General features: G+C 32.3%; 2 protein-coding genes and 3 long non-coding RNA genes across 7 annotated transcripts; 3 read left to right on the forward strand and 2 right to left on the reverse strand.

Annotated features, from left to right (window-relative positions):
* Positions 1-2,667: 2,667 nt before the first annotated feature.
* LOC138133182 (uncharacterized) lies at positions 2,668-4,255 on the reverse strand. Its single transcript, XR_011160271.1, has 2 exons — positions 4,081-4,255; positions 2,668-4,026 (listed from the first exon to the last, which is right to left on the reverse strand). It is a non-coding gene; the product is annotated as an uncharacterized lncRNA (long non-coding RNA).
* Positions 4,256-10,448: 6,193 nt separating this feature from the next.
* Positions 10,449-11,025, forward strand: LOC138141631 (uncharacterized). Its single transcript, XR_011163224.1, has 3 exons — positions 10,449-10,519; positions 10,583-10,723; positions 10,784-11,025. It is a non-coding gene; the product is annotated as an uncharacterized lncRNA (long non-coding RNA).
* Positions 11,026-16,281: 5,256 nt separating this feature from the next.
* LOC138128427 (vesicle transport protein GOT1B) lies at positions 16,282-17,577 on the forward strand. Of its 2 annotated transcripts, none has more exons than XM_069044655.1 (5): positions 16,282-16,625; positions 16,679-16,770; positions 16,902-17,080; positions 17,179-17,260; positions 17,318-17,577. In XM_069044655.1, exons 1-5 carry the CDS (start codon positions 16,601-16,603, stop codon positions 17,366-17,368), a joined length of 429 nt encoding a protein of 142 aa, XP_068900756.1. In that variant the 5' UTR covers positions 16,282-16,600; the 3' UTR covers positions 17,369-17,577. The 2 variants fall into 2 exon arrangements, with proteins under 2 accessions (XP_068900756.1, XP_068900763.1); XM_069044662.1 differs by having other exon boundaries at positions 16,292-16,625; positions 17,314-17,577.
* A 140-nt stretch (positions 17,578-17,717) lies between these two features.
* Positions 17,718-22,044, forward strand: LOC138128308 (uncharacterized). 2 transcript variants are annotated; one of them, XR_011158597.1, is made up of 9 exons: positions 17,718-17,824; positions 18,823-19,074; positions 19,137-19,362; positions 20,176-20,327; positions 20,620-20,748; positions 20,796-20,889; positions 20,953-21,193; positions 21,256-21,355; positions 21,846-22,044. XR_011158597.1 is itself a non-coding variant. In XM_069044524.1 (9 exons), the coding sequence occupies exons 1-9, from the start codon at positions 17,786-17,788 to the stop codon at positions 21,943-21,945; spliced, it is 1,344 nt and encodes a 447-aa protein (XP_068900625.1). In that variant the 5' UTR covers positions 17,722-17,785; the 3' UTR covers positions 21,946-22,044. The 2 variants fall into 2 exon arrangements, 1 of the variants encoding a protein (XP_068900625.1); XM_069044524.1 differs by having other exon boundaries at positions 17,722-17,824; positions 21,245-21,355.
* LOC138128489 (uncharacterized) lies at positions 20,359-21,003 on the reverse strand. Its single transcript, XR_011158708.1, has 2 exons — positions 20,874-21,003; positions 20,359-20,823 (listed from the first exon to the last, which is right to left on the reverse strand). It is a non-coding gene; the product is annotated as an uncharacterized lncRNA (long non-coding RNA).
* Positions 22,045-22,543: the final 499 nt, after the last annotated feature.

The raw sequence follows: 22,543 nt of genomic DNA on the forward strand, positions 1-22,543 counted from the left end.
TATTTTATATTAACAGGAAATTAATTTCCGCTCTTAAATAAGGATTATGACAAAATTATAAATTCCTTCGGTGCAGGAGAATGAACTTAGCTAAATAATACGGGGACTGGATAAACTTGAAACATTTTAGAACGGGAAGTGGGAATTGCTTTTTACTGAAAGTTAAATAATCTACTTACATTTATGGTATTTTCACTTAGTGATCTATTCACCATCGCTAATCTTCGCAGATTTTTTAGCACCCCTAATTTACTGCTGACTTTTGGTGGTTGCGACATTTTTTTTTAAATTTATTAAATAATCGTCAATAATATATGGGTCGCACGGGAATATATTATGATCGGCAAAATATTACTGATTTTATAAAAATACGGTGTAACCAAGCAACTTTCGTTTGATCGAAGAAAGTTGCGTCAATATTCACACTTTTTACACAATATGATGGAACATATGACCAAAAAGTTCATTTGCATATAACTTCTGTTTGTTCCCCATTGCGTAAATTAAAAAACATATACAGGGCAAGTCACATAAGGCGTATTTTTGAATTTATTTTGTAGGCAACCAAAAATACTAATGACGCTGATCACTTGATACCGTTTATAATGTGATTTAATTTAGTAATCAACGTAGGTATGTAATTTGGCTAAAAATGTCAAAATGACGTTATCCTGTTCTGATTAATAAAATCCAAAATTAAATTCATCAACTGTCATTTTGACATTTTTAACCAAATTACATACCTACGTTGATAAAAAAAAAACTATCCCACCTCCACCCGGCGGCACGGCAATTTTGCCGGAGTACATACACTATTACGGATATTACTATCAAGTAATAGTGCAGTGCTTATCAACATAATTACCGGCGTCTCGCCTCCGCAGTATGACTTTGTTGTGTATTATGTTCTATGTCAATGTTAAGGAACTTCCTCACGATGTGACATGAGTATAATAATATACCTTTTTGAATTTCAACTACCAATGTGTTATCTAAATCCAGAATTTTTAAATTTTTAAAAAGAGATTGCGGTACTATTCCCGTTGCTGAAATTACAAGTGGTAAAATCGAAATTTTTTCTAAACACCAAAGATTTCTCATACTAAATTAAATCTCATTATAAACGGTATCAAGTAGTCAGCGTCATTAGTATTTTTGGTTGCGTACAAAATAAATTCAGAAATAACCCTTATGTGACTTGCCCTGTATAATAGTATATTATATATTGAGGGAGAGAAATGCATGATTTTTCCTAAGGTGCAGTTTGTAGCCAGAGGGCGAAGCCCGAGGGCTACAAAGCACCGAGGGAAAAATGAGCATTCTCTCCAGAAGTATATATACTATTTTTTTCACGGTAGGGAGTAGAAACAGCACAAAAATCTCAAATTTTAAGAATAAAAAAATGATGACAAATGAGTTGTCATCTTTCGATGAATTTAATGGAATTAGGAGTTGCCTTGACAACACAATTAGATTTTTATCACAACTGTCAAAAAAAATGAAAACTCCCATTAGATTATTGTCACAACTGTCAAAAAAATGAAAATGCTCTACTTCTGTCACGACGTTGACATCCGAGAAGTTGATTTCTACTCCCGATCGTGAAAAAAGAATTTTTTTCGTCGTTTCATCGTTTTACAGCTCTTTCACAATGGCGTTAACGTTACGTCGATGTTAAAATGTTAATGTTAACGTTAGATCTAATTACATGTATTTCAGTATTTTTTATAAATGATTTCCGTTGGCTAATGTTAGAATGTAACGTTAAGAATCCAGACCATTTCTGGAACTAACGTTAACGCTAACAATATCATGCAACATTAATTTTCATCATAACGTCATTGTGAACGGTCCACAATGAAATACATGTAATATTGAATTTCTAGATCTAACGTTAACATTAACGTTTTAACATCGACGTAACGTTAAAGCCATTGTGTATGGGCCTTCATTCTGTTAAAATATAGACAAATACAAAGACGCATGAATTTATATTGGAAGATAAAAATGTAATAAATAATACAGAATATACCGGGTATCAACCACCAAACCTGTCCATAGGCACATTACAGATATTAAAATAATATATGAGTTGCTATGAAATATATTATTGTGTAATGTCATATTGACAGCTATAATTATCATCCGTACAACAATGCCATCAGGAAACTTTTGATGTATAACGTAGAAAGTAGAAATACTCTTGAAATTTGGAAAAGGGAAAAACGATCACATAGCAGTATTATGCTCAATTATTGGGCAAATTTGACGAAACAATAATATGTTTCATAGCAACTCATTATTATTTTAATATGTGTACTCGTAATGTGCCTATGGCCAGGTTTGGTGGTTGATGCCCGGTAGATATTCCTTTACAAATTAAAAAAGTTTATTTGTTTCTGTGACGATAATGATTTGTGATTGCAATAATGTGTGTTATTGTCCATCCATCAAAAATAAATTTAAATATTCCTCTAGAAAACTTCAAATTCCTTATAGTCATGCGCCAACTGTTGTTGCTGTAGTACCTAGTAAGTAAAAACGTGCGCAACGTTATTCCACGTAACGGCATACCTTTGTATTTTGTTTTTACTTTTAAAAAAGTCAGAGTTCTTTTCAAAACTAAATAAATAATGAAGGAAATGGGGTAAACATTAATCAAATATCTAAAAATCTGAAATCTGGCTTTTAATAAAAAAAAGAAATACAAATACATTTTAAAACGAAGAGATATGTTGAAAAAAAATGCATAGAAAATAGGGAAATACTAAGAAAACTAGGCATAATAATCTGAGTTAAAAAGTTACACATATATTAAATTAAAACAATCTTGCTAATTAATCGAATTTCATTGTTTAATCCCAAAGTTAGTTACCTAATACAAAAAAGTACATACATACCTACATATTATAATTCACATTCACACTCTAAAATTTTACATTGACGAAAGTACTGCAATATGTATAAAGGTATTACTGACAACAAGGATAATTTAACCTTACAATAAAGATTTTTATCACATTTATACTTTGCAATTACATGACACTTACAGTGTAGAAATTTATCAATGATCATGGAAACTGCTTCTACATAACTTAAAAATGATGGGTGCTTATCTAAACTAATTACAAAATTTGCTGTTTGAGAAACTTTCATATAAATTGAGTAATCTAGTTCATTGCTAATAACAGCTCGTACATTTGCATTGATATTCTGCCACAGCACAAAATGATGAGTCAAACACACATTATTGTTACCTGCTATTAAATATTTGTTTATATAACTTTGAAGGAGTCTAAATAATTTTGCATTCTTGTTATTTAAACGAGATATGATGTCGTTAAATTGGTTTTCTTCTGCCTCCTCCAGTATCTCTTCTATATAGATCAAACCTAAATATGTTGATAGTTTTTTACAAACTGATTTATCCATAAAAATTAAAACGTCTACATTTGGTATAATTCCAGTGTTTTTAGTTCTGTTGGTGTGAACCTCCAATAATGGTCCACAATCAACCTCAATTGCTCTCTGGCAGGTTTTCAATCGTTTTCTACTTGAGGCATCCCCTGACCCTATATCAGAATCAGATGTGTTTGTGTTCGATTCTGAACTATCCTTAACCGTGGATAATTCATATAAGTGTTGAAAGCCAATGCTGTTTACTTTTGATACTACTTGATTGGCAAACTTATATTCTGGTGCAATATTAAAAGGTGCTAAAAGTGGTTGCTTTTTCACTTCAATGCTTATGCTACTTCTAACTTGTTCTTCCATTGAATTCTCATACTTAACAGATTCAAAGAAATAATACAAGATGTCTTTATCATCATTTTGTGTTAATACATGTTCCTCAATGTATTTTTTAAATCTTTCTAAAATATCAGAGTATAATTTTTGCAAGCAACATGTATTCGCAAAAGCTATGTAAAATAATTTCCTTATTTGTTTTTGCTCTGAAGTAAATTCGAAATCTGGGGGAGCACCTTCTAAGTTTTTAAAATCCATTATAAAAACAAAAACTGATACCTAGAAAAATTTAATTATATTTTAAAAGAATGACACCAGTCATTCTAACCTTACTTTAATCACTTCGCGTGTCAGTGATTGTAATGAGTTAACGAGAACGATTGGATTGGATAATAATAATGGATAATATTTAATCTGTGATAACGTGCACCAGGTGTTCTGTGCGTGCACCGACAATCACAGAACACAAACCCAACCCATGCCGACAATGACCTATGCAATGACCAGTGACCAGTGTTGTAAAAATACCGGTAATTTTTATTTGGGTGATATTACCGGTTTTATTACGGTTTTTTTGGTAACTTTGGGTAATATTTGTAAAAACATCGCAATTAGTAATGAGTTCCAAAAATATAAATTGTATGTACAATGCGACACTAAAAATTTACACATTCGGTCGAAATTTGAAAAATTTTACTTTGTAAATTAACTTTTTATTAAAGACGTTGTTGGCGTCATCGACTATGTCAATTTTGACAAATGATAGGCACGTGCCAAGTGTTAAAATGACTAATTTTAAATAATATGCAACAATATAATATCACCCCTTTTTTCATTTTTGAAGTGAAACTTTTAATGGGAGGGTCTTGAAATTCTGATCGGCAACCTTTTTGTGTGACGAAAAGTGGTGGGGGTAAACACTATTGGGTCGAGTGGGAACAGTGTCTCTGTCTTTGTCACACTCACAGCATTTATCGATAATGTCTTCTCTTTAATTTGGAAGCTTAAAAATGAACAATGAGTTACGCATTTCGATATTGTTTAGTGTTATCGTTGTTTATAATTTATTTTCTTCATTAAAATATTGTTTAGTGTTATCGTTGTTTATAATTTATTTAAAATATACAATTTTGTTGTGAATATGCTATTTAAAAGTGATTGCTGAATAATTACAATGTTTCCCTGTAATACAAAAGTTTCACTTCTATCGTGCGTCTTTACGACACATTCTGTTTTTTTTTGTTTTTATGTTTCTCCATTGTACATTCAATGAGTTTTATTCCCTACACCACTGATTCAAATTATTTTAGTGACATTTTATAAATACCGGCGACTGTCAATTTTAGCACAAATTTACAAAGTCAAAATTTTTCATTTGTCAAAGTTTCTCACTTTTCACTAGCTGCAACTGTACCTATTTTAAGCACTTACTATTTTACAAAATTTGCATATAAATTTGGATATCTTTCCCTGGCGCTTTGTTTCGGCAAAATAATTTCTGATTTCCGATTTTTTACGCATGATGCGAGAATGTTGGAATTGGAAATTGGAACGATTAATTCAGATTTCAGAATTTTGATCATCAGTCATCATTCTCAATAGTCTCAATCACTTTCAATCATATAGCATCAGATCATATTTGTTTGAAGATAGAGGGCGCCATCTTCAAAATTACCGAAAGTGTTGAAACTTACCGTAAATTACCGTAACGTTACCAGTAATAAAACCAAAATTACCGAAAGGGATGAAACTTACCGTATATTACCGTAATATTACCGGTACTTTACCGGTAATAAAACTGACTCCCAACACTGCCAGTGACCAGTGCAGTGACGTTCACGTTGACGTGGGAAATAGAATAGTTAGTTAGTTACTGTGATGCCAGATGGGGACGATGGGTTCAAGCGCTTGTCCCTAGATTGTAGCGTCAAAATTCCCTATGTTAGTTGAAAAAACTGCACTGCTTTTTCTTAACTTTAAATTTGGACTTGGGGGTTGCTTTCCGTACAATTAACAAGGCAATAGAGATAAAAACTGTAATTTAATTTTACTGGACACGTCTGTGCCGCTTCACAAATGTACAGAGAATGACAATTTTACCTGACCCAAGGATTAGGTATTACACTGCAGGTGTTTTGGCGCCAGGGCGACAACCCGCCCTCTGTAATGGACTTACAAATAAAAGTTACCTGCAAAATTGCAGAACACCCTACAATTCCCTAAGCTAAAGAAAAAAAAACTAAAGTTGACTCAAGTTGCAAAAAACCACTTGTCATTTGCAACAGCATTTTTTTCATATTTTTGAACCAAATATAGGCACAACGGGACCAGAAAATCATAGTTTGGGCTGGATATTTTCCATATATAATTGATTTCATATAAATGTTCATCAAGTGAGCTGTGCATTTGTAAAAGCACCTTTAATTTAGTTACATTACAAAAGTCACATTTATGAAGGTCATGTCCAATAAATCTTTACTTGGTAAAAATACAAAGACAAAAACAAATAAGAATTACCTTAATTTAATCAGTAAAAAGACGTAACCTTGCTTTTGAAATCAGCAATGTTAAAATGGACAAAAACTAAAAAATTAGTCAAATCGGGTTCGCGCAGAGCAAGCAACTTTGAAAGTTAAAGTCACTAGCTTTAGCTTTACTACCAACAGAAAATCAGATAGATGTTTGTTTGTTTTTGTTTGAGGTCACTTTACATTAAAAATTAAATTACATTTTTGAAGTAAAATTTGTCAATTTCTCAAAAAATTTTTTATGTAAGGTACCAATTTTTTTGATTCATCGTTTAGGTAGTAAGAAGGTCTATCAGAAAGAGAAGAAAAAAGTGGGGGTTATCATTTAAAAAAATTGGTGATGACGTCATAGCTCAAAAATGGATGACGTCATGAGCATATAAAAATTTGTTTCACAGTCTAGGACTGGTTTACAAATCTATGAGGGGCATGATGACTAACTCAATAGACCGGGACCAATGGCTTAACGTGACTTCCGAATCACGAGATAGAATATAGTCTTTTCTTTTTTTAATTTCGCCCTGCTTTTCCTTAAAGGCAATTTGCCTGTTGGAATAAAGGTATTTCGTATCCCACCTCCACCCGGCGGCACGGCAATTTTGCCGGAGTACATACACTATTACGGATAATACTATCAAGTAATAGTGCAGTGCTTATCAACATAATTACCGGCGTCTCGCCTCCACATTTTGACTTTTTTGTGTTTTATGTTCTGTGTCAATGTTAAGGAATTTCCTCACGATGTGACATGAGTATAATAATATACCTTTTTGAATTTCAACCACCAATGTGTTCTCTAAGTCCAAAATTTTTAAATTTTTAAAAAGAGATTGCGGTACTATTCCTGTTGCTGAAATTATAAATGGTATTATTATTTATGTATTTATTTACTTTTTGATAGTTGATTTAAAAAATTCTTGAAATATTTGATTTTTTTAATAAACCTTATAAAGAGGACACTCCATAAAAAAGTGTTATGTACTGAGGGGGCCCATATAGTTTTGCTTTTTTAAACATACCTTTGAAAACAATGTCAAAATGCTTAAAAAACAAAGTGTTCTGAAGGGGCCTTACTATATGCCGTTCACGATTATTTTAAACACGCAGGAGGCCGCGATATTTTTTTGTTAGATTGGCGTCAGGTCCTGTCATATGACGTTTCGTTTTGAAATATTCGCATTGTTGTCAATTCCGTCATTAATTTAGTTAATAAGAATTTACCCAGAACTGCCCTACAAATATGTATGTTTCATTTCAATTACAATTTTACGATTATTGTTCCTAATGCGTTCAATTATTTAAAAAATGTAGCAACTTGGGAGCAGTGTTCGATTGAATTATAACCTAAAATAGATTTATTAAGACAAATCACAGTACTGCCAACTAAAATGTCAGATTTTCATAGATAGTCCGAATTTGAAATAATCGTGAATGGTTTATAGTTTAGTTTATAGTAGTGTTTGGACAACTTTAATTAAATTCTGTCACTTTGACATTTAACAGAAAACGGAAACAACATTAAACGAAAAGTAAATTTTTAAAGTAAATGTTCAAATTGTGTACCACCAACTTATTTGCACAGTCTTGTTGGTCTAAGTAAATTGTCTCTAGTGTTTTGTAACATTTCTGGTGTGACCATTTGTAACCAGTTACAAAATTCCAATCAAGGTGCATAAAATTCTTTGAACAGTACTTTTTTATAGATTCAGAATGTCGGCCACATTTCTAACACTTCCATCTTCCGTAAATTATTGAAGTACGACTCCTTCTGTATCTGGAGTGTGAACCGTACGATCAACACCACCAACTCGTTTTCTATCGGGAACCAAAGAACCAGTGGTTCTTGCTCTATTCATTAAACGTAAAAATACCTCCGAACTAGGATGCCGACGTGTAGGGGTTGGAATCTACCACCGGTTAAAGTTTGTATGATACTACATACATATATGAATCACCCTGTGTGTATATACTGAAAAAGCTTTTAATCATTACTTCTATTATTTAAAAAAAAGCATTACAAATATTATTATTATGTATATAAGTTTTTTTTTTAATATTAAAGGAAAAAACTATTCAACTTAAGTACATAACATAAGTTAATTAAACGAATTGCTGAATAATGTTATATATTATTTCATTATTTAATTTATTGTTTATTTATGCTTAATATAGATTTAATTTTTTGGTGGCGAGTGACGAGAAAAAAATGGTGGATGCGCCAGGTCTGTTACATAACAGATATTTAAACTTTGTGAAAATCAAGCAACAAACAATTTAGTAAGCAGCACGTCTTAACATGCAAATCTTCATTTCTTCTAATTGTTCGAGGATATTGACAAAACAACGACAACCTACAAATCTGGTAGTTACGACTTTAATTATAACTACAATTATGAATAAAATTAAAATAAAAACCAACCTTGTTGAGTTCATCTTCGTCAGCCATTTGTTCACGAGACTGAACAAAAACCGCACTAATAAATTGAGCCAACGGAGCACCAACAATTACTGAAAACTGAAATGACAAATTAAACCACCGACAGCTGTAATTTTTTTCCACCCATCTCCAGAAGCCAGCCGGTGGGTATATCTCCGACAAACTGATCGTGGGCAAATTGAATTAAACAGTGGCTTTTTCAATAAGATACTTTAATGTATTGGTCGGAACTGTGCGATATCGGGGATTTTCCCCGTGGTTTCCATGGTTTATTTCATTAATATGACAAAATCACGCACATTAACGGCAATCTAATACTACCATGTTCTTCGTCGTTTCACAAACCAAAAAAAAAAATCGTTATCAATTTATGCTGAAAGTTTTACTTTAGAAACCACTCAGAAAAAAATAAATTGTACTATCGCAGGTAACATGCTCATGAGTCAAAGATGACAACGATAAAAAAAATATAAGCACCTAACATTTTATTTATAAAATTATTTATTTTAAAAGGGCGCAATAAATTAATTGCGAAGCTTTTCATGACTTGGGTTTGTGCAAAGCCTAGATGATGCATGAGTCACTTAAGTAAAGTTATTGTCAGATCATTTTTAAAATTAATTAAAGCGATTTGCTTAACTGATGGTTTGTAGTAAGCAATTTATAATTAAAATAGATCTACAATAGCATTGCATGTGGAGATATGGATTGTTTAACATGCGAATCCCTGACTGGCACGAAAACTGGAAAACATTTTAACGAGCTAATATTACATAGATGTAAACTTCATGTTATTATTAGATCAGCATTTAAAGTGGCAATAAGATTTTTTATACTTGCTTACTGATTTTTTTTCTCTTAAAATATTTATGACTTAAAAATTAACCACGAAATAGTTATTTTTATATTAAGTGCGCGAAGAGAGTGTTTTTTGTGCATGAAAAGGTCTTTTACGCCGAGACGAAGGTCGAGGCAGTATAAGCCTTTGAATGCACAAAAACATCTTCGCGCACGAAATATAAACAATATTTTTTCTATAATTGATTCAAAAAATTGAAATTAAAAATTCAAATTTTTGAAGGAACTCTGAAGTTTCAATGCAGTGACCATGTTGCTAGGTAACTAATAAAAAACAGTGCGTGAAATGAAAAACAGAAATAGTCGTATGCGTGAAATTGCATTTCACACACTGTTTTGTATGGTTTCTATGGTTTCGATCTTACTAACAATGTAAAAAGAAAGACACGTAAGAAAATGACCCACTTCATGCACAGATAACTATGCGTGAATTTCAATTTTTTGAATCAATTATATAAAATAGTATATTAAGTATAAAGAACGGTAATGACAATGTACGGATCGAAGACAATTGTTTGGAGGAGGAGCTTGCGACGACTCCAATATTGTCTGAGATCCGTACATTGTCATTAACGTTCGTCATGCTTATGAAATTTTTTGCGCGATTGAATATTTATTACAAAACATTCCTAACTAGAATGCAATGCGATACGACGCCCTTCACATCGTGTTGCCACAATGTCGATTTTTGTATCGCGTTTCTAATACTTACGGGAAGTAAAAACTTTTTTCCTGTTATCCGATTCAAATGACGTAGTAGGGCAGGGGTACATATGCATCATCTTTCAGAAGAATGAAAAAGAAATGAAAAAGGGGCACGTCAAATATTTTTAGTCAAATAAAGTGGCACTCGAGAACAAAAAGGTTGGCCGCCATTGGTCTACATAAATCAAGAATTTTCGAAACCAGCGAACTCAATATGAAATCAAGAAGACAAGGAAAATCCGGGGTATGAACATTTCGACAATTCTAATGTCGCGGCAAGTCTGTTACTAAAATTGTTTCATTGCAGCGGCAAGGTAGGCCGACTACAAGAGCCGTGTGAGTTTCCAGAAAGTGCTAACATCTTGTCTTCAACTTCCGTCTACATAAATGAAGAATTTTCGAAACCAACGATCTCAATTTGTAATCAAGAAGACAAGGAAAATGCGGGGTATGAAAATTTTGACAATGCCAATGTCGCGGCAAGTTTGCTAATGCTATTTCATTGCAGCGCCAAGGAAAGCCGACTACAAAAGCTTTATGAGTTTCTAGAAAGTGCCCCCACATCTTGTCTTCAACTTCTGTCTACATAAAAATTATTATAATAATCGATTAATTTTGAATAAACTTTACTTACCGTTCTAGAACACCAAAAATTACTTACCATCGAGTTTATCGTTAGCAACGAGTAAACAGAGCTTACCATCTTGGAAACAGACGTGGTAAACAACCAAATAGAGTACAATCGCGCAAAAACAACTTTTGTAATTATGGCATTTCACCAAGACGTTTGTGTTTTTTATTACATCATGTATATCACAAAAATCTGGACTGTTAGATTGTGTTTTATTAGCTTTATTAATATAACGCGAACAATAAATCAGTAATAGGAATAAAAACAGGGAAGGGACAACCATAATCTTGACAATGAATTAATCGAGAAATAAAAATTTCACAAATCTGGTTCACCGTTTGCTTTATGATTGTTGCACTTTAATTTCTTTGCACCAAAAAGAAGTTCTATCGACCAATTCTATAAAAAATGTCGTGTCAAGAATCTTTTACTCTCAGCTCAGAAAATAAATGAAGAAAAGTAATAATGCATTAAAAAAGGAAAATCTAGGCTTTTAAAAGAGTTGTAGAATAACTTAAAATATTGTAACTGGAAATCTTCTTTCGGTAAATTTTAGAAAACCTCATAGTTTTCTAATTTCTTGTAATTTATCATAATCATTTTGCACTTTGGAATGTATTAAATTAGAAAATATTCTAGCAGGTGTCATAATGAATTTTAATTTTTTCTACTAACCTTTCTTGAACTTAATGAAGATTTTGCACATGTTTGTTAAAGTACAAATTAACACATTCTGTCGATGAGGCAAAAAATGTTACACCACACGATGTGAACTTCAGCGTTTCAATTTTAAAGCACACTGAGGGTGTTTCGTTAGGTGCAAAGTAACTAATTAGCTGTTACGTAGGTAAACAATTTCAAGAAATCTTTACTTAAATTACTTGCACCTGGCGCCAACAGCACCATTGACATATCAATTAAAAGCTTTTGCCTAAAATTAGCTCGTATCGCTTGACGCTTCTAAATAATCCAATGGGATTTTATCGTTAATTTCCTGAAGCTATTTTTTGTAGAATCCACAATCCACATTTATTGTTTGTATAGACGGCGAAATCCATTAGCGCTTAATGTTGATTCAGACTGATTCAATCCATTTGATTAATTTTGTTTTGTATGTGATGTTCTGTAAAAGTTAAATGACACGAAAGATTTGAATCAAATGAAAGAATAAATAAAATGTTTACGTTAGGAAATATTTTTATCTTCACTATTCAGCTTTAAATAAAATGTTACAGTTGGAATCCGTTTGTTCTGAAATGTAGCAAAGATATCACTAGTGACATTTCCGACAACCCAGTTTGAAAGAACGAATTTAACACTCACGCTATGGCTACGTGTGTGTTGAAAAGAAAATTGGGCCTCCTGGAAATATAAAATAAGACACCAAATGTAAAGGAAAATCGTTTATTATCAAACCTACAAACAACAAATTTTGTTACAGCTTGCGTTCATTATAAAATGTTATGTTTCCACTGTATAAGTATACACATAATGTAATATGTTATAAAGTTGAATACTTGTGGTCGTTACTATACACTCGCTTGCTAGTGTAAATTTTGCAAACATGTGTACTATTGCGGGCAAAAAAAGTGGGACATCAAATTTCTCTCAGTTTTGAAAAATTCGATGTAGTTTAAGCTTTATTGTCATTTTTTTTGACACTATTCCAGCTGACAGTTTAAAAATTTATTTTATACTCCTATTTTCCCTTTCCAAATGCCCTCTTCTTTTGATAAAGGTAGATTTTGATTGGAACTTTGCTTTAAATAAATATTCACTACGTGCTTACTTACAATCATTCCCTACAACCTACAATACTTAATGACAACGTCAATCAATTCAAAGTAGGGTTAGAATCAGGTAAGGGTTATTTCACATTAAAAGTCAAGACAATGACGTTGATGTCCCACTTTTTTTGCCCGCAATAGTACCTTAGTTGTCTTTTGGGGGAAAATTCAGTTGACGTTAAACGTTGTCAAAATGCATCAAATACCAAAAACGTCAAATGGGATAGGTAATTTGCAAGCATGAAATGAGACCTAAAGGCATTCACGATCTTTTTGGGACCGAGTTGGCTATGACCATCTAGTGATTTTGTTGGCAGTACCTCGGTGATAACTAAATTCCCTAAAGGAAATTGACACTTTTTGTGTTAGGTTAGGTTGCTTTCAGTTTAGGGTCATAACGGGCTTTCAAATAAATTTATATTTAGAGCAACCTATGAAAATTCAATTGTTTGCAACATTTTTCCAGCGTAGAAAATGACACAATAAACGCCTGACATTTTAACGAAATAAAATTAGGTTAGAAAATATTTTTAATTTTTGTAGTGCATTCTCCCTATTCTCCCTCCACGGAATATGACAATATGAAATTGGGAAAAAGCTTACTATGCCTACTATGCAACTCCGGAGAATAATTGGTTACCTACAAAAATTACTTTACACTGTTAAAAGAATTAGAATGTCTTCTACGCCTACTCTAAATATATATTTATTTGAAGGCCCGATACTTTCTGAATAGGTACATTGTTGCCGGATCTCTTAAATCTGGTCTGTCCTTTTTAAATTAAATTAAATCGTTTAATAGAAATTTTTTATCGTAATAAAATTATTTTGGCAATTTATCCCGTGGGATAAATGATAGTTATCCCACTAATTTTGAGTGGGATAAGAACTTCATTACCTCACACATTTTCATTACCTCACTAAGGCCCGGTTGTATAAAGCGATGTCAAGTCGTTGTTAAAGTTAACATAATGTCAAGCGATCTGATTGGAGGATATTTAACATTTTATTTGAATCAGCCAATCAAATGGGCGGATTTCCGACTTGACGCGTTGTTAGCTGACACGATGTTAACTAAGCTTTATACAACCGGGCCTCAGTAAGGTAATGAATTTCATTACCGCACTCAGTGGGATAAATGAGTTTCATTACCTCACTCAGTGGGATAAGTAAATTCTTATCCCACTGAGTGCGGTAATGAAACTCATTTATTTCACTGGCGAAAATCAATAGATATGATTTATTTTTTTAATTTGGGGTGGTCTTAGATAAAATTTTGTACATAACACGTGGGCTAAAGCATATTAGATACAGGAAACTCGTGTGATTACAGATGAACTCGGGCTAACGCCCTCGTCATCTGCAATCTTCACACTCGAGTCCTGTAATATTGCTTTTATCCCACTAATTATGTAAAATAACTATTACACACTTAATAAATCATTTAGTTTCTTATGAGTATTAAAATAATAAATCTGGCAATGCGGTGGCAAGAAAATGTCGAACAGACACTGACAGAAAAAAAAATTGAATCCGTTGAATCACTGAGTCAGTTGCTCCAACATGAAATGAAAAAATCATAGCCAACTCGGTCCCAAAAAGATCGTGAATGCCTAATAAGTGCAGGCTTATTCTAAATGATTGTAGTCGAAGTAGGCGTGAAAACTGAATGTAAAATTTATGGTTGCCGCTCCACATAAAAAAATCATCAAAATGATGTGTTAAATTGGGTGCAAAACAACTCAATATTTTTAAAATTGATTGTAGAACAACTCAATATTTCTGGATTCAATCGTTAATTTAACAAAAATAGATAAAATCCTCATCACCGCACTTTTCACCTAAAAAATGACAGTGCCAGCGACACAACTGACAGTTCACATGAAAGCGGCAAAAACGTAATAACATGGGCATGGCCTACTTCGACTACAATCATTTAGAAAAAACCTGTACTATTCCGGACACGGAATCCTGGGCAGTCTGCTATTGTCATTTTAAAAAGTGTCAATGTAAATGCACCTTTACTGTCATTATGATTGATATTTTCAAAAAAACTGTCAAATTAATTTAAGTTTGTTTATGAGTAGCTAAGGTATGGTTTAGAAATTTTGACAACTGAATGACACATCTGCCCAGTTTTCCGTGTCCCCAATAGTACATCTAATTAAAGCATGTGTGTGTGAATCTAATTAAAGTCATTCTCAAATGTATTTATAAGCGTAGGTAAAAGGTAAAAGCAGAAAGTACCTACTATTACGATCATTAAATTTTGGACGTCATTTTTCCGTCACATAAAAAAATTACTCTAAATTATGCGTTATTGAAATTGTCACATGAATAATAAAATTGTTGTCAAATTTGTCTACAATTTGTCAATTTGCCACCCGTTTAAAATATTAAGCTTTTAATTTCTATGTATTTATATTATATTTTTTATTAATTAAAACCTCGTTCAATTCCATTTTTCTGATTTTCTAAATTTCTTGAATGTTTTGTCGGCAAATCTGACATTCACATTTCCAAATTGACACAAAAATGAAAATTAAGGTTATTAATACATTGGGGCATTGGGGTCGTTTTAGAATGGATGACAGCACGATGACACTAGCGTTCAAAATTAATTGATTGCCACCGTATTAAAATTTTAATAACCTTAATTTTGATTTTTCATTACCTGGGTGTAAATGCGACATTACGGAAGCCACTCGTTGTAAGCGACCCTTTAATCCTGCCGTCAAATTCAAATGTCATTGTCAATTGTCAAATCTGTCCATTTTTAAAATCCTAACCTAAATTTCACAAAATTTCAAATTTTATCATTTATTTTTAAATGCACATCACAATCCATTATTTTTAGCAATGAATCTCGTGGAATCGATTTTACGTACTTGTAAAGCTGAAGAACACACAAACGTTTTTAAAGAGCATGGAATCGATGGTTTCGCCTTAAAGATGTTAAATGATGAAGATTTGCAAATGTTAGGTGTTACTGAAGAGGAAAAGAGATCAGCGATATTGGAACATGCTAATAATTTATTATTGCCTGCTGAGTAGAATTAATATGAAATAACCTGTTCATAATGTAATTTGAACTGTTTTAGGAAACCTAGTGATTTATTAATTGATCAAAAGTATGTACAATTGATACTCTCACAAATGTCTGCTCATCTGTTAAAACACATGGCAGCTCTCTCGATTGCAGTTAATAGAGAAGACATAATCGTGTGTAATGTTAAAATGAATTCTGCAGTACTTTGTTTAAGAAACTGTGCAGTATCATTAGAAAAACAACTTGATGAATTTGAATCAAAAGTAACAAGTTATATCTTCTGTGTTCCTATGTGTTAATGTTTTAAATTTCAGGTTACAACTAAGAAACTAGTAAAAAATAAGAATAAGTACAAAAAAATTATCAAACCTACAGTAGTAATTGCTTTTGTTGTCGTTGTAGTTTATAAAGCAAGTCAATATTTACCAAGATCATTGAAGTGATAATTCTTGAAACTGTTTAAATTGAATTCAAATTATTTTTTATAATAAAAGCATAAATTTTGATGAAATACTTTTTCAAGTTATCTTTTTATGTGTAGATTTGTACCTACTTTGAACTTGGCGCGCAAATGGAGAGCCAATGCAAGAACACAACACAATGAAAATGATTGATCAAAAGTAAATATTGGGATGATAAAGTGAAAAAGTCTTGTTTGTTACGTAAATTAGATAGTAGTCCCACACTTAGATGAACCGGTATTTAATGTTGAAATTGCTGTTCAAGAAAAGTGTTTCACATGGACCACTAAACAGTACAACTCATATGCAGTGACGTGGATCTGTTTTGTGAGGTTATGTCGTAAAAGATTTTAAATTTAAAAGTTTCTCTAAAAATATTGTCAATTAAAAATAGAAGATGTTCGAAGTTACAGACACCCAAAGTAAGTTTTGGTACAATTATATGCAATAATTGATACAAATGTGACATTTCCAGAAATTGGAGTTGGCCTAGCTGGCTTCGGAATGTTTTTCTTATTTTTGGGTATTTTGTTGTTATTTGACAAAAGTCTATTAGCTTTAGGCAACGTAAGTATTTGTGTAATATTGTTTACATTTTCATGCCAAATTTTCATTCACTTATTGTAGAACATATGCATGAAAAAACAACACACTACAATGTTGTATGAGTGTAATTAATTCAGTTTTATTTCTTGCAGATATTGTTTATAGCTGGATTGGCATGTGTTATAGGATTAGAAAGAACATTTAGGTTCTTTTTCCAAAGGCACAAAATCAAAGCATCAATATCATTTTTTGGTGGAATAGTCATAGTGCTTGTAGGTTGGCCACTTATTGGAATGCTCTTTGAGACTTATGGATTTGTATTATTATTTAGGTAATGCTGCATACCTTGGTTCTATCAACTTTGAAATATTGTTGCATATTTAACATAATGTGACTAAGACAAAGTAAAACATCATATTCATGTTTTAGTGGATTTTTCCCTGTGGCTGTAAATTTCTTAAGGAGGGTACCAATTTTAGGAACATTTTTAAACTTCCCAGGAATTAGCAAAGTAAGTGGAAATTAATAGTAATTAGTGTTTGAATAATATCTTCAATTTTCTAGTTAGTTGATAAACTGGCTGGAGACTCCAACAGGACAACAGTCTGATGTGAAATAATTATTGTTAATTCAAAGTTGTTGACAGCCAAGATTTTGGCTGTACTGTGGTGGCTCAGAAATAACAGTAAACAAATAAATGAATTTTTAATCAGCCTTATTAAATGTACAAACTTCTTATTTAAAGTCTATTTTTTTTCAACTGTGTTTCAAATAATTTGTACAAACAACAATTTGCCTATGTAACAATAAATGTTTCAAAAACCTGAACTTATTGCCAAGACATATTTTTTGTGAATAAAGGGAGAAGCCAATTTGAACCAGAATTAATGTGTTTTCTATAAATGCAAAATTTAAATTACATCAAGTTGGTAGCACGGTATTTACCAAAAATTGGCATTCATTGTTGATGCGATTTTGTTAAATATATCTGTCAAATTAGTTTTGTGCAAAGGTGTTGCCGCAATAATTCGTAAAAATGACCACCACTCGAGTAAAAGAAAACCAAATGTGTTTGGTGAGTGTTCATAACAAAGAATCTAGGGCACTTTATCACCTGGTGATGAATAATTTATGCGAGCACTTTATAATTGCCGCATTTTCTCGATGGATTATTGAGAAATCATAATTCGGCAAGTTTCGTGCAGATGGCACTTCCCCCTCAAATTGAAATTGAAAATTGATTAAAATAAATGGCAATCGCAAATATACAAAGTGGTTCAACAATAAATAATTAAATGCCCTAAAAATGTTACGCGTGCAAGTTTTTAAATATCAAAAGTACGAAACGTTAACATTTTTATTGCGCAAGTTGTCCCAAATAATGTAACATCAATTTGGTGTGGTGTATACCGTGCGATCAACAATTATTTAGAATTTAGATCAAAGAAGGCCGTATGTCGACAGATGTCTGGAATGCATGGAAGTATTTCTGGTTGCATATACCTATTTCAATTTAAATTTGGAAAATTTTGCTGAAACTCGGTCAAACAAGCAATAGCGCGTATGTCCATTCTTCGTTATTGAAAACACCAATACGAAAGTAAGATTAATCTTTTATGTTCTGAAGTAAAAACGAAAAATCTGACACTGGCAAGTAATCTAAGTAATTGTTGATCGCACCCTACTACGCGCGCCTTCCAAGTGTTATTCACAACGGAAAAAAAGATACGGAATCCTACAAAATAAATCAAATTTTCATGGCAACTATTGACTCAATAATGATAATGATCAAAAAAAGGAATGTAAGAACAATACATTGAAAAAAAATATATTCTTTTTCAACGAGAATAAGTCTTTCGTAATGTTACGTCAATCCAATTTATAGCTTGTCTCTTATCATCATTTTCTTCTTTACCATGAATTAGATAGGTATGCACATATTTTCCTGTTTCAAAATTAATTCCGGAGTTGATACAATAAAACTGAATATTATATTCCTATACTACCAATTTCTCCAAAAGAGTCACATTGATAAATCCAGTCTACATTTATAGGCTCCATTGTATTTTTCAGACCCTCACAAACAGCAATGTAAAAAAGGCAGTAAAATCCTACACCATGTCCAAGAGATACATAAATACTATGCTGCGAGCTTCAGTAATAAATATTTTATATCATCGTCTCAATATTGACGAAAAAGAATTTATTACGAAGAACTTCAATAACATCGTCTACAAAACATTTCGATCAAAATCCAAAAATGTTTTGATTCGTGAATTTCACACGTACATGTTAGCATGTAAAGATGCTCTGGATAAGAATTACGTGAGTGAAAAAAGCGCCAACAATGCGAACATGACGTAAAAATACAATCACGAATTTTTCAGTTGCGAGAGTTTTATTTGTACTTTATCGATTTCGCTTCTGGCGATATTATAGAGAATTACAAATTTTCTTTTGCATACGCCGAAAAAGCCGGCGGAAACCAGACTCAAAGCGAGGAGAATTTAATTGAAAGTACTTGCGAACTGCTCAAGACGTTAGAAGACTTGGGGAAACACGAAAAGTTTCATTCTGAGATACAACTGAAAGTTGAATTTACTTACTTTGACGGTAAGTGTGCACACGGTTCTTTTGATTAATTGTGATCGCTTTTACGGTTTAATCTCATGTTTTATGTAAATTTGGCGCTCCCGCGAGAGCAAAACACAATTTCATCCAGTGTTTACTCTTACCTTGCATGTGGCTCTATTTAATACCCACATTCGCTGTAGATGTTACGAGTAATTATTATATTGTCATCCTGCTTCAACTATTTTCTTTATCTCAGATACCAATTAAAGCAAGTTCCACCAGCTGACCATGTTATACTACTGTTAATAAATAATAATAGTGTGATGTAAATTAACGTTTCCACTAAACTGCAACCGTTGTTTTAACGCCACACACTAAAGCGTGCATATTTTGTATAATAATAAAGCAACTGCAAAACTCCGAGAAGCTTAAAACGGTTAATTGTCGCTGAAATAAGTGTTATAACAAAAATAAAGACAAAAGAGCTATGGAAATAATGACAAAAATATAAAATAAGGAACAAGCTTCTTCAGAAAAGACGAGATAAAGAAAATATTTGAACCATTTTGAAAGAAGTTTATTCTTTGAATTAGCCAAAACTTTTATTGTCATTTCTAGTTTGTAATGGAATTTGTGTTCAATGCGTCAAGGGATTTAAATCATTCAAAGCAACTTTGGAGATTCGGTTGCTTTATATCAAAGCCTTTATTTCCAACGAGCGTCGCAGACTGGCGCTGTGTTTAGTCAGATTTTACTCATTTCTGTGACTAACCAAGTCTCCAGCTTCTCCGATCACAATGCGCTGACATAATGGGAAACCGACGATGAAAAAGTTTCATTGAAATTTTCCAGACACACCGGAAGAATACGAACCTCCAGGATTTCGGAACATTGAAGAATCTGAATCGCTGATAAGAAAAATAACCAAAACAGGAAACTCCGTTTTAATCGGGACGTTATTTACGGGTTTCCACAAGCTGAAGTGCAGAGGAAGAGGAGACGTGGTGAGTCAACCAGAAGATATAAAAAAAGGAATAACCGACGAATTACGCTTTTATTACAAATTCAAGAGCAAGGCACGTTTTTATTTCCTGTTTTTATCAAGCTGAGTTATTTTTAAAAACAATTGTTGTTACATTATGACTGCATTCGCCAGTTTGTAGGATATTGATTCTATTTGCAAACGTTTTAGGCGTAACGTCGACGGCAAGCGATAAGAGCACAATGAATTGATCTTCTCTCGCGCAATTTGCGCCAGGTTTTAGTACAGTTTTTGATTGTTTTATACATTTCCAGTTTAATTTTAATTCTTCCCCATCGCCGACAAATGCAGAATCAGAAGCTGTCGAGGTGGATCAGTTTGTAAGCCACGGGAAACTAATAGAAAAGGATGAGCCAAGCGCAGTTTACAAAGACATTTATACAGTAAGTCCAATTAAACAAGAGGAGCCATGTGTAATTGATAATTCCAGGAAGATGTATCACCGCAGGCTGATATATCTATTAAAGCAACAATTAAAAATGGACAAAGTAAAATGAACGACACTTACTTGTCGCAGTGTATCGGTAAGTGAATGCCGAGCGAATTAAAAATTTGCAATTTTGATTTTGGCACGTATTGTTGATTAGATATTTCAAGCGAAGAAGAGATTCAAATGAACTGTCCGTGTAAACTGCCGGTCTTGGAACTTTGCGAACTCGATAAAATCGATTGTGTGATATGCAAACAAACATATCATGCACCTTGTCAAGGGTATTTGGATAACACGTTCATTCCAGGACCATTTCAGTGTCTCTACTGCAACAATGACTCTGAGAGTATCGTTGCTGCATTCGATGTTAAATTGTCGAAATCCGTGTATCGAGTCAGGTCAGTTTCTAAAAATTCGATTGCAAAAAGTCGGAAGTTGTATTTTTTTAGATACATTCTAGGGGCACTGTATAAATATGGAATGATTCCCGATCCGTTCAAAACTGCTTTTGAAGACACCATAAAAAATATTCAATCTATGAAGATTTTTGAATTTCAGGGGTAATTAATTTTTTTTTAATAGATTCGTATGAGAGAAACAATATTATTTTTAAAAACTTTACTTCATCTAATTTGGTTACCAAAAATTACGAGAACAAATTTTTAACAATTTTGCCATAAACATTATTTTAAATTCTAATTTGTTAGCCGCTGCTGTGGAAAATTCATATCGCTAATTGTAAAATTTCCATACTTAATATGGAAACTTAATTTCCCTTAGGGATATGTATTTTCAGCGACACCTCACTTTTTAACGCAAATGAATCGTTATTGTTATTTTATGTGGAAATTAATAAGCGAAACATCACGCTAATATTATCATGTAAAGAGAAATTCCAACTAACCGTTAATGTAGCTAAACACACTGAGAACTGCTGATTATAATAAGATGTCTGTGTACAGAATACAGACATTTAAAACAATCGACAGTATTCAGTCGCAGTTTACTCGTTATTAACATTATGTACATCTTTTGTTTTTTATTTTTCAGCAATCAAGTCAAGGTCAATCTGAAGGTTTTAAACGTTTTGTTCAAATTCGACTACAAAATGCCGGACATGCACAAATGGAAGAGAATCTCAAACATATAAAGGGAGATTGTAGTTTGAAAAGGTTTATCGTGGATAAACTCTTGAATTTTGAAATTGTTCCCGTTTTTTATTATTAAGTAATAAATAATGTGTGGTTTATTGTTTGTACCATTTTTAGGAATAAAGTTAAAACATTTCAACAAAATATGTACAAGAATACAGGTGCAGATAGAAACATCAATGGGTATAGTGTGTTGCCTATCCACATATTTTTCAAAATATAAATATCGATTAATTTAACTTCTTTTATTCTGAAAACTGATAAAGATTTGGTCTCTGTCATGGACACATTAATATTATAATGAATCATTTTTAACAAAATTCTACACCATTTAATCACATTTGAGTGGCATCGTTTAGCGTTGGACTTGTTTTTGGAATGATGCGTAATTTAATTTCTAATTCTCTCTATTTACATTTTGCACCGTTCCTTTGTTTATTATTCATCAATAAAATATGATATCATTTTTTACTTAGAAGCGTTTGTTTGCTTCGGAAACAAGCAATCGATAAGATACATTTAAAGGTGTAACTTATTTTTTAACAACAAAATATGCTGCCAACTCATTTTTCACAAAGAAAAATGATCTACCATTAA

The sequence above is a fragment of the Tenebrio molitor genome, chromosome 1 (assembly GCF_963966145.1).
Source record: "Tenebrio molitor chromosome 1, icTenMoli1.1, whole genome shotgun sequence".
NCBI classification, from domain to species: Eukaryota; Metazoa; Arthropoda; class Insecta; order Coleoptera; family Tenebrionidae; genus Tenebrio; species Tenebrio molitor.

Bases quoted from the DNA above. Each gene is read 5' to 3' on its own strand.
- LOC138128427 (XM_069044655.1), top strand. From the start codon at position 16,601: ATGTTCGAAGTTACAGACACCCAAA. The intron at 16,626-16,678 runs GTAAGTTTTGGT...TGACATTTCCAG, and splicing joins CGAAGTTACAGACACCCAAA to AAATTGGAGTTGGCCTAGCT. The intron at 17,261-17,317 runs GTAAGTGGAAAT...TTTTCTAGTTAG, and splicing joins ACTTCCCAGGAATTAGCAAA to TTGATAAACTGGCTGGAGAC.
- LOC138128308 (XM_069044524.1), top strand. From the start codon at position 17,786: ATGACCACCACTCGAGTAAAAGAAAACCAAATGTGTTTG. The intron at 19,075-19,136 runs GTGAGTGAAAAA...CGAATTTTTCAG, and splicing joins ATGCTCTGGATAAGAATTAC to TTGCGAGAGTTTTATTTGTA. The intron at 21,356-21,845 runs GTAATTAATTTT...TTTATTTTTCAG, and splicing joins AAGATTTTTGAATTTCAGGG to CAATCAAGTCAAGGTCAATC.